Here is an 11,439-nt window from a genome sequence, read left to right as displayed (position 1 = left end):
GGAAAGAGAAGGTAAAGGACATGCCAACAACAGGTGGGAAGCACGAATGCAGATGACAGCAAGAGGAGAGAAGATTAAGTTAGTAACCACTCTGAACAGGAACAAAAAAAGACTCATCCCAACAGAGTAAAAGAGGATTAATGATGCTTGGGACATGCAGAGGAAGCAGCATCTTTATCAGCTGTAAAATCCTAAGGAAATCCCATTCAACCATCCAAACTCCTGCCTCTTCTGTATCTTAAGCAATATACTGACAGGAGTTGTACCAAATTCCAGTTCTATCCTTTTCAAAACTGGAATGTAGAAAGTGGTACCATCATTAAGCTACAAGGCCAAATCACTTCTACTCTGTTGGGAGAAGCCTGGCAAAATCTACCAGTAATATAACAAACTTACCTTTAAACCAGTCACAGAGCAAAATGAAAAGAAAACAAAAACAAAAACAAAAACAAAAACTTCATATACTTTATTACTACATTTTCATGGAGACTTAAGATATTTAGATTAAAAATTTTTTGCTTATAATAAAAAAAAAAAAACTGATCAGAGCCAAAGTTAAATACACACTTATTTTCCTTTGCAGAAATATCCAAATTACCTTTCCTCTTTCAATTACCACAAGAGCACATTACACTAAAATTTCACTGTACTACCAAGCCCAGCTCTGCCAAATAAGGTTTTTTTCTCAACTCAAGGTTACTTCAACTCAGTCCTTGCTTCAATTATCAAAGATTGTCTATGTAACCTGGAAAATTAAACAGCCAAAGAGTGTGGGAAAAACCATGAAACCTTGAGACACAAGTTTAATGTTCTGTCCACTGCTGGGAACTGGATTGAATAACCTCCTAAAGCTTAAAGTATGTAAATGTTAGTGTAATGCTTTCAGCTAAATGTATATTTTTACCTACTTAAACAAACAAATTTAAGAATATAACAAAGAATCCTAATGTTTTGTGGAAAAAATCTGCATTTTACAAAGAATATTCAGAAAATATCCTAGATAAAACACAGATTTTTGTGATATAAATAATTAAAAAACATTCTCTGTTTGTTACCAGACCGATGCACACTCCCTCCTCCTTTGGGAAACCGCTGCAGCCGATCCCGTCTCTTTGCCTTTTATTTTTGGCGGCCTCCTTTCGAAAACTCCGCCTTCTGACACGGGACCACTGGAGCGCGGGGAGCATGCATCAAGGGTCCGTGGCAGTGAGAAGTCCCCACACACGCTCGCTCTGTGAACTGGCTTAGATGCTTCTCTGTAGCCCCATTTGGTTGCCAAGCGCCGGAGAACCTGGGTTCGGGTAAAAATTTCAGGTCCTCCAACGCCTCCCCCAAGGATAATTGGGGTGATTGTAGAAAAAAATAATTAATAAAAAAAATGTAAGTTACATCCAAAGGGTCAGACTGCATCTATTGCCCAGACTGGATTAATTTCAGGGGGAAAGGGGAGATGATTTAAAAAAAAAAAAAATTCAGCTGTTGTTACAGGGCCTGTGAAGAAAGGGGCATTATGTCTGTTTCTTATTACAATAAAGGCTCCTCAGTCTTTACTGACCCCTAAAGTCCTGAAATCACACCAGAAAGACGAGAAGGCACTTATCACAGGGGGCAGCGTGAGTCTCCGGCTAGGGTCGTTGCGGTAACAAAGGGAAAACAAAAATTTACAGGGCCAGGATGGATGTGAGACGGGGGGAATGGGGAATTATGCTCCATGACCGCATCTTCAGGGCTAGGATAATGCTCCTTACTCACTCCCACTGTGTATGACCACAGGCAGCAGAGCAGGTTGAATTATTGCACTGGATGCACAGATGTGTGCTTTCCTAGCAGAAGGCACTGGGGACTGGAGTCAACAGTTCAGCTATCAACACTTGGGAATACTTCTGGAAGGGTTCAATAGTGGGCAGACATGGTGCAAGTTCTTCATACTAGAAAGGTGTCTTGCGTGTGCACAGATACAGCTGGCTGAGGGCACATAAGAGCAAGCGCAGAATTTGTTTCTCTCCAGTCTAGTCTAGCCTGCCCTGATGTTATTTGTGCACTGTCACAATATTACCTTGGTGTCTTTAGAGAAGATGCTGTTGCAGGGTAAGAAATCAAAAAGTTAATGTTTTGGCCAGCTGCCCAGGGTAAGAACTTTTTGTCTGACAAGCCCTATGACATGGCCTGAATCTCCAATCACTAATTGGGAGGGGCTGAGACTAGTCAATAGGCTCATCTAGAGCTGCTTCGGGCCAATGTAGATTTGCCTCGGCCATGTACTGAGTGATCTGCAGCTGCTATCAAAGCTTCTGTTAAAAAACAAAACAAAATAAATTCAATACTTTTAGTTTAACAGTGTGTAGTTTAAACAAAAAAAGGAAAAATAAAAAATATCCCACTGGAAAGGGAATAAACAGTGGTTTCCGGAGGATGACTATTATAAAATTATGGGAATCGAAGAACTTACCTGAAGGGAACATTTAAGAGGCCATCGCTCGACAGGAAGTGAAAAAAGGCCTGGTGACTCAGCTGAAAATTGCACCCCTGTCTAATGAGGTAGAAGCCTTCACTTTCCAGGATCTTGTAGGACCTTGGTCAGCATTCTGCCATTTTGGTGGGTTTTCCCCTTCCTTTTGATTTTTACAAGGCAGCAAACAAAGGGGCCCAAAACAAGCACTGATGCTGAGTAACAAGAAACAGACTCAGATACCTTCCCTCTCCCCTCTCTTGGATGAGTGGGGGTGGGACGAAGAGTCTATAAGTTATTCTAATGGCAGCCAATTGATTTGGTTTAGAAATGCAGGGGGACATGGAACAAATATTTTAAATTGTCTAGGCAAGATGCACAAAGAAGCTACCAGCACATAGCAAGCCTGTTTAAAAACCACCATCACTGAAAGCTTTTATGTAAACTGCTTTCAGGCCTCAGCCTCTTCTCCCAACAGGTCCAAGTTCTAACCGCACAGATCCAGACATGACCTCAGAGGGCAGAGAAAATTTTTCAGTCATGGCTGCAAGTCACCACCTCTGAAGGAGGGAATGATGAGTGCAATGTTTAAAAAGCCTTCATTACTTTTGTATTCCAGTTTGAATACTTGCTCTCTTTATGTTGAATATCATAAGGGAATATGGTGCTTCTCGCCTTCCTGGGCAAGAGATTAGTATCTGTCAATAATTTAAAAATATCTTTGACAGAAATACTCTATCATTTTAAAACATATAATAAGTTTTGAGTTATACCTGTTTTGCTCAGAATAATGGGCTGAAGTATCACAAAGTATCTCTGAAGACCTTAAGTCGTAATGGGTTGAAAACTCCAGAACATCAACTTCAAGTTAAGTTCTTCAATTGGAAGACAGCGCATCGATGACATGAGTATGGGTGGGAGGAGGGGATAACTGAGTGCTCATGATAGTTTTACTTCAGTAAATTAAATTGGGCAACACAGATTTAATTGCCGAAAGATATCGTATCTATAGATTTACTAAATCCCAAGAATATACTAGCACTTATGGAATTGGACATCCGCAGATAGATTGGTAGAGGGGAAAAAAATAACTGAAGAAACTAGCTTCTAATAGCTAGGTTCAATTGGGCTCATTTTATTCACCCAGAATATAGAATAAAACCAGGAAGAAGTTGAGCTGTGCAAATGAACGTCTCCTCTCCCTCTACCAGTTTAAACAGTCATGCCTAGGCCTTGCTGCAGACCAAAGCCTGTTTGTTAGGAGCAGGAAGAGACTTTGAAAATAAAAGGAAAAAAACCCCCCAAAACAAACAAAAAACCCACCAAGGTTAAAAAAAATCATGGGCGGAAGGGGAATCACGTACTTTGTATGTAATTCTTCTCTTTTAAATATTTATCTAAACACACGTATATGCAACTCTAATGTGAAAAGACAAGCAAATCTTTTAACCAAAAGATACATATACCATTGACAGAGACACCTATCTATACAAACCTAGCCCACGGGAGGCTACATCTGTGGCAATGAGAATGGGAGCCTTTCCAGAACGGAACTCTGCAAAACAAGGATAGTACCATGAAAGCAAGTTATAAAATTAAGGCTACACCGTGATATATCTTAAAAAATGACCAAATAAACATTCCCAGCTATCTGGCCTTCTTACCCTATCATATTAAAACTTCAAGTAATGGTGTAAGAACACACCAAGCTCTTTTAAATTTAAAGATAATAGTAATTCTTTTGAAAACATTTATTATACTCCCCTTTAGCAGAGGAGCAACAGATCAAAAAATTTACCTCTAATAATAAAGTACTATTAAAACGGTGTGGCAGTGTGTAACAGAATTAACATGAGCTGAAAATTTTCTTCCCTTAAATTATGACAGCAAAGTTGTCTCCCAAATAAAACAAAACCAAAAGTGGGGGTGGGGGATGGGGTATGAAAAGGGAGGAAGTTTAAAAGATGTGGAATGGGGCTTCCCTGGTGGCGCAGTGGTTGAGAGTCCACCTGCCGATGCAGGGGACAGGGGTTCGTGCCCCGGTCCGGGAGGATCCCACGTGCCGCAGAGCGGCTGGGCCCGTAAGCCATGGCCGCTGAGCCTGCGCGTCCAGAGCCTGTGCTCCGCAACGGGAGAAGCCACAGCAGTAAGAGGCCAGAGTACCGCCAAAAAAAAAAAAAAAAAAAAAATAAGATGTGGAATGAAAGGAGAAACCATTAACTTTGCCCTGTGGAATAACAGAATATATATACTGGTCTCTGCCCTCAGTTCCTGGCACAGAGCTCCTAAAACCCTTGTAAAATAGGGATGCTAGGAGAATCTTTTATTCTAATACTTAAGTCTTTGACCCTGGTCCCTGAACAAGAGTTCCTAAACAAGAACAAGACAGGAAACTTTGCTCTAGTGAAAAGACACTTGATGGGCTCCAGAATAGCTCCTGGATGGAGGCTGTTCACCAGAAAGACCAAGCCATGATCAGAGAAGCTTGGAACTTTGAGCCCCACTCTGAAGACGAGAGGAGAGGAGAGGGAGACTGAGTTAACGTGATGAAGCCTCCATTAAAATCCCACAAGTATGGGATGTGGGGAGCTTTCAGGCTGGTATACATATCTATAAAGACAAGACCTCATTAGATAAAGAAAGGGTGGTCTAAGTGGTGAAAAAGTGGTGTAAAGAGCCAGCACTAATGATCTTGAAGTATGGTGGAGATGACAAAAATGCCCCCAATATTCAATTAACTAGAGCAGAGCTAGGCAAACCCTGGTCTTTGGGTCAAATCTGGCACAATGACTATTTTTGCAAATAAAGTTTTGTTGGAACACAGCCAGGCTGACTCTTTACATAATGCCTATGGCCATTTTTGTGCTACAACAGCAAAGTTGAACAGTTGTGACACAAAACACTATACAGTCTGCAAAGCCTAAAATATTTACTACCTGGCTCTTTACAGAAAGTTTGCCAATCCCTGAAACAGAGTGTAAGGACAATGCTCAGTTTTGAACTCACCATTAAGTACCCAATCTCTTTCTGGTTGACTCTTGTCTCCATGGATACACATGGCTGGCCAACTGTCAGAAGAAAAGAGCAAAGTACATGTTTGGCATTGTTGAAATATTATACAACATTCACAACACCAATATAGAAATTCCTACTGAACTATAAAATCTGAGGCAAATTAATTACCTCAGTGCTGCACTCACCCATCTCTGCGCATCCTTCGAGTGAGGTCATCACAGCGTCTTTTCGTCTCTACGAATATTATTGTCTTATTTTCCTTTTCAGCCATTATTTCCTCCATGAGTTGGATCAACCTGAAAAAAAGACCGAACAATTCAGTCATCCAGAGAAGACCCCCTACATATCACGCAGAAGCTATGTTTGCATTATCAACCCTCCAAAGCTTTAGTACTTTCTTTTCAAATTACTTTCTCTACAGCTGGTAATTATCAGAACTGGGATTCAAATCCAAGGATCCAGAATCCTTGCCTTTAACCACAAGCTCTGATGAATAATATAAAGAATGGATTGTTGGAAAGCTAGCAATGCTTTTAATGTTTTCAAGCCTAAAAAATACTGGCTTCTATAACATTTTAGTTTTGGAGGATTATTAGGAAAGGTTTATCAGCATCATCAAAACAGTGAAATCTTTCATACTTGTGGTCTTTTTCACTTTCCATGCAGACGTCCACAATCTGGAGGATGTTGTGGTTGGCACTCAACTCCAGATTGCCTACGTTGATCTGGGTGTAATCACGAAGGAAATCCTCTGCAAGCTGTCTTACTTCTTTTGGCCAGGTTGCACTCCACATTAATGTCTGCCTATCAGGCTATCCAGAAAGGAATGGAAAGGCTTTCTTTTAGATTAAGTAACTACTACAGGCAAAGGGTATAAGACAACGAATTATCAGCTTTACACACCCTGATTTGGTCAACGATTTTACGAATCTGGGGTTCAAAGCCCATATCAAGCATTCTGTCAGCCTCATCCAGTACAAGGTAAGTACATCGGCGAAGATTTGTCTTTCCTGACTCCAGGAAATCTATCAGGCGTCCAGGAGTAGCTATACAGATCTCGACACCTGTAAAACAAATCCAAAGATCTATCCAACTAAGAACTCTTTACACACTGTTCAAGCCTCAGCAAACTAAGAAGCACCAACTCTGGTGGCTGTACTCAGTGCTGCAGAGCACTGACTAAATTTTAGCACAGCGCCTGGAAAAGCATGATGTAACAAAAATGTATGTATAATCATCCGAACCTCGACAAAGTTTAAGTCTCTAGTCACACTGAACTTCCCTAAAATAGCATTTTAACCATATTTGAGAATCGTTAAGCTGCTGAAATACTGATCTCCCCCCACCAACCAGAATCCACTGTTTTCTTCTTCAATTTCATTTACAGAAATTGGTAAAATGAGAGAAACTAATAATTCTTAAACACTAATTTTTTAAATTACCTCTCTCCAAGTCTCGAATCTGGGGACCTTTAGGAGCACCTCCATAAATGCAAGTGCTCTTCAATCTAGAACATTTGCCATAGTCATCAGCCACCTGCTGTACCTGCTGGGCAAGCTCTCTGGTAGGAGCCAGAACTAGACACTAAAACAAACAAACAAACAAATCACTTAAGACACCTATCCCAAGTTTAAGGAGGAAAAAAAAAAGTACAAAAAGGTTATTTAATTCTCCATTGTTTTAATTTGGCACTTTCTTTTTTTTTTTTTAACATCTTTATTGGGGTATAATTGCTTTACAATGGTGTGTTAGTTTCTGCTTTATAACAGAGTGAGTCAGTTATACATATATATGGGAACATATATATATGTATAACTGACTCACTCTGTTATAAATTTGGCACTTTCAAGTATGTGATGGGGTGGGGAGTTGGGAAGGCAGGGGGTCTAAGACAGTGCACTGGAGTGTGGTAAAAATTATGAGAACTAATACTTGGCATGTGGTATGATGGTTGACTTTTGACACATGATCCATTACAGTTATGTGCGCTATGTAAGTAGATTTACAGACTGTATTACCTAGTTTTAACTAAACAACTCACAAAATGAGTAAGTAGCTATAAAATATTCCTGCAAAACCATGGATTAAATATTAGAAACAAATTGGGAGACTGGGATTGACATATATACACTAATATGTATAAAATAGATAACTAATGAGAACCTGCTGTATAGCACAGGGAACTCCACTTCGCTGTACAGTAGAAACTAACACAGCATTGTAAATCAACTGTATCCCAATTAAAGAAAAAAAAAAAGAAACAGATGAACAGGAAATGAGCAAAGCTGACACTTTTCTGACATCAAGCTTAAGCTTTTAGCCAGGCACATTAGGCAAAAACAAGGATGACTTATACACAACGTGACAAGAAGTTGGCCAAAAAATACAAAATTAAGACACTTTGAAACAGGTATCATATATACTGTTAACAATGACTCTCACTCGGTGTACTGATCCATTAGACGTTAACTAATGACAATAGAGCTAACTCTATTAGCCATATGGAATACATTACATATTATGTTAATGAAAGGTAATGCATTATTTCTTGTTGTGAATACACTGAGACATACTATAATAACGTATTCATAAACATATACAGTGAGTGCAAGCTCTATTAAAAAAAAGTTAAGAATGTACATTCAAAATGTTTGAAGACCACTACTGAAATCTTACAGTAAATAGCATAAATGAAAATGATCAAACAAGAAAATCATGCTGCTCTATAAACATTTACAGACATATCACTTAACCATAAAGAATACACATCCCAAACCTGACTCAGCCACAGGGCAAGGATCTCCTTTCATACTTTTTTATCCCTCATAGCATCAATGAGCAATCAAGAATTGCACTTACATTTAATGCAGAGTAAATGCCTCTATATGAAGGTAATAATTGTTATGAAGGCATAATTGTTAAAAGTACGAGTAGGGCTTCCCTGGTGGCGCAGTGGATGAGAGTCCGCCTGCCGATGCAGGGGACACGGGTTCATGCCCTGGTCTGGGATGATCCCACATGCCGCAGAGCAGCAGAGCCCGTGAGCCATGGCCGCTGGGCCTGCGCGTCTGGAGCCCGTGCTCCGCAAGCGGAGAGGCCACAACAGTGAGAGGCCCGTGTACCGCAAAAAAAAAAAAAAAAAAAAAAAAAAAAAAAAAAAAAAATTTACGAGTAGTTCAAATTCAAGCTCAGCCATTTAATTCCTATATGACCCTGGGCAAGTCATTTAATTGCTTTGTGTCTAAAATTTATCAGTAAGATAGACATAATCTCTCTTCCAGATACAGAAGGTAGGGTTGAGAATGAAATCTGAGAACATATGTAAAGCACAGTGCCTGAAACACAACAATCATTAAGTTGTAGTCATACTTAGAAGTGTAAACAAACTGAAACACACTTACAATTGGGCCATCTCCTCTTTCCAAGTAAGGCTGGTGGTTAATATGAACAATAGCAGGCAGCAAATACTGGGGTGGGGGGAAAGAAGGACAGTGTTATACCAAAACTAAGCCATTATATTAATTGTTCTAAATTATCACAGTAATTGATAATGCCTAAGTAACTAGGAAAGGGAAAACAGAACTCAACTGTTACACGTATGTGCAATGTATATTTGAACACAAAATGCTTCCACATATTTCAGACAGCTAAAAAAGCTGAAATATTATACCTATCTGAATTAGAATTTCAAGAATTGAGAACATATGGAGTATTTACAATAGCAAAATAAGTTACCACAATATTAAAAATCTTCCCTTGCTGGTACATACCGCCAATGTCTTCCCAGAGCCAGTCTGAGCAATGCCCACCATATCCCGGCCACTAAGAGCCAAGGGAAATCCCTGGCACTGAATTGGAGTTGGTTCTGTGAAGTGCTGATCCATCAACACATCCATTACGTATTCTGTACGAAAATCGATATTACTACTTTAAGTAAAACTAAGGACCCACAGCCAAAAGAAATTTAAAAAACTGTTAAGCTCATTGAAGGGAGGATTTACCCAGCTTTACATCTCTCCAAGTATTGTTTTTTTCTTCAGGACTGAATCTTTGACCTGTTACTTACTACTTCTCAAGGCTACTGCCACAGCCATCTACCCTTACCCTCGAAAACTTGGAAACCACTGCTCTGAAGTATTTAACATGGTAATGACTACCACGGTACATGGTAGTCACTTATTGTTTATCTAATTCAAATTTTAACCAGCTAGAAAGCAATTTCATTTTGCTGTTTTCTAAAAAGTAGAGGCAAAATCCCAGGGAAAGATGGGGAAAAAAAGCAAAAAACCCAAAAAAGTTCTAAGCAGAGAAACACATAAGCATTAAAAATAAAACAAAACAAGGCTTCCCTGATGGCACAGTGGTTGAGAGCCCACCTGCCAATGCAGGGGACGTGGGTTTGTGCCCTGGTCCGGGAACATCCCACATGCCGCGGAGCGGCTGGGCCCCTGAGCCTGCGCGTCCGGAGCCTGTGCTCCACAACAGGAGAGGCCACTGCAATGAGAGGCCGCGTACCGCAAAAAAAAAAAGTAAATAAAAATAAAACAAAAACCCCAAACCACAAACACACACACACAAACAAAAACCCCCAAAAACCTTTGTGAAAGGTTTCTACTTGTCTTTTCAACACAATCCTGAGCCTGGGTCAAACCTTTAAATAACCTATGACCACACTGACTGTTCAAGCTAAATTAACAATTAAGATACTGGATTGAAAAACACTTACGTGGGAAGTTAGCATGATGGAAAGCAAACACAGGTTTAGGACAAACATCGCCTCCTCTCACTGTAATCTCTTTCTTTCGGCGTAGTTCATCAACCTCATACTATGTAAGACAACAAAGTAAGACAAATCAATAAACAAGTTATTCTAAACATGCAAAACTTTATGTTCCGATACAGAAGAACAATTATCATCAAATCCACAATTACACTGGAAAATATGTATAACACTTCTTATAGTGCTTTCACGTGTTCAGCTTCATCCAACTCTGAGTCAATGAAGCAGGTTAGCAACCGTTCCATTTTCCACATGAGAAAAGTTACTCAGAAAGATTAGTAAATTGCCCAAGGCCAGAAGTAGGAAGAGGGAGAAAATGTGGAACTTTGGACCAAGTGCTCTTTCCTTACACTTTCTTCTGAACAAGTTACCATGTCATGCATAGAGTCCAAAATAATGAGGTTAAAAATACAAACAGGAGTAAAAGCCAATGTTTTAAATTTTTAATTTACTTCATAGATGAAAAGACATGACACCTCATATACAGCTAAAATCACATAACAAACTGGTTGGAAAATATAACCAACAAATGAGAACCAAGTAATACATTAGGTATTACTGGTTTCTCTTATATCAGCAATCCTAACAAGAACCAAGGAAAGTACCACCACACTAGACTAAAACATATAACAAAAAACAAAACAAAACAAAAACATATAACAGCAACGGCTGTATATGAGTATACTCTGGCTAACGTACCTACTTGGGTCATTACTGAATATGAAAAAAAAGTAAATAAATAAAACCCCCCAAACTTACCGGAGTCAGCCTTGCCACTTCTGGATGTTCAACATAAAAATTCTTCTCAAACTTGGGGAGCTCACTCAAATCCCACTTCTTTTTACGTAAACGCTCCCCAGGATTACCAAACTTCTTCGGGGGAAGGCCACCACCACCTCTTGCTCCAAACCTAGAAACACCAACATTTTTAGCTTTTTAGTGGTTTTAAAGCAAAATACCTTAGGTGCCATAAAAACATGTAAAATGATGGGACTCTTGGGCTTCCCTGGTGGCGCAGTGGTTGAGAGTCTGCCTGCCGATGCAGGGGACACGGGTCTGTGCCCCGGTCCAGGAACATCCCACATGCCGTGGAGCGGCTGGGCCCCTGAGCCATGGCTGCTGAGCCTGCGCCTCCGGAGCCTGTGCTCCGCAACGGGAGAGGCCACAACAGTGACAGGCCCACGTACCGCAAAAA

General features: G+C 40.0%; 1 protein-coding gene across 2 annotated transcripts in view; it reads right to left on the bottom strand.

The window, feature by feature from the left end:
• Window positions 1-11,439, bottom strand: part of DDX17 (DEAD-box helicase 17) — a 20,089-nt gene that overhangs the window by 4,247 nt on the left and 4,403 nt on the right. For both annotated transcript variants that reach the window (XM_007454019.1, XM_007454018.1), the window contains exons 2-11: window positions 11,004-11,154; window positions 10,191-10,290; window positions 9,235-9,368; window positions 8,866-8,931; window positions 6,907-7,048; window positions 6,368-6,528; window positions 6,104-6,276; window positions 5,650-5,760; window positions 5,456-5,517; window positions 3,945-4,004 (exon numbers count right to left, since the gene is read on the bottom strand). In XM_007454019.1, the coding sequence (XP_007454081.1) occupies window positions 3,945-4,004; window positions 5,456-5,517; window positions 5,650-5,760; window positions 6,104-6,276; window positions 6,368-6,528; window positions 6,907-7,048; window positions 8,866-8,931; window positions 9,235-9,368; window positions 10,191-10,290; window positions 11,004-11,154 (1,160 nt within the window). The remainder of the gene's footprint in view (window positions 1-3,944; window positions 4,005-5,455; window positions 5,518-5,649; window positions 5,761-6,103; window positions 6,277-6,367; window positions 6,529-6,906; window positions 7,049-8,865; window positions 8,932-9,234; window positions 9,369-10,190; window positions 10,291-11,003; window positions 11,155-11,439) is intronic.

The sequence above is a fragment of the Lipotes vexillifer genome, unplaced genomic scaffold (assembly GCF_000442215.2).
Source record: "Lipotes vexillifer unplaced genomic scaffold, Lipotes_vexillifer_v1.1 scaffold382, whole genome shotgun sequence".
NCBI classification, from domain to species: domain Eukaryota; kingdom Metazoa; phylum Chordata; class Mammalia; order Artiodactyla; family Lipotidae; genus Lipotes; species Lipotes vexillifer.
Note: the sequence above shows the minus strand (reverse complement) of the source record. Positions and strands in the feature narration are given on the sequence as shown.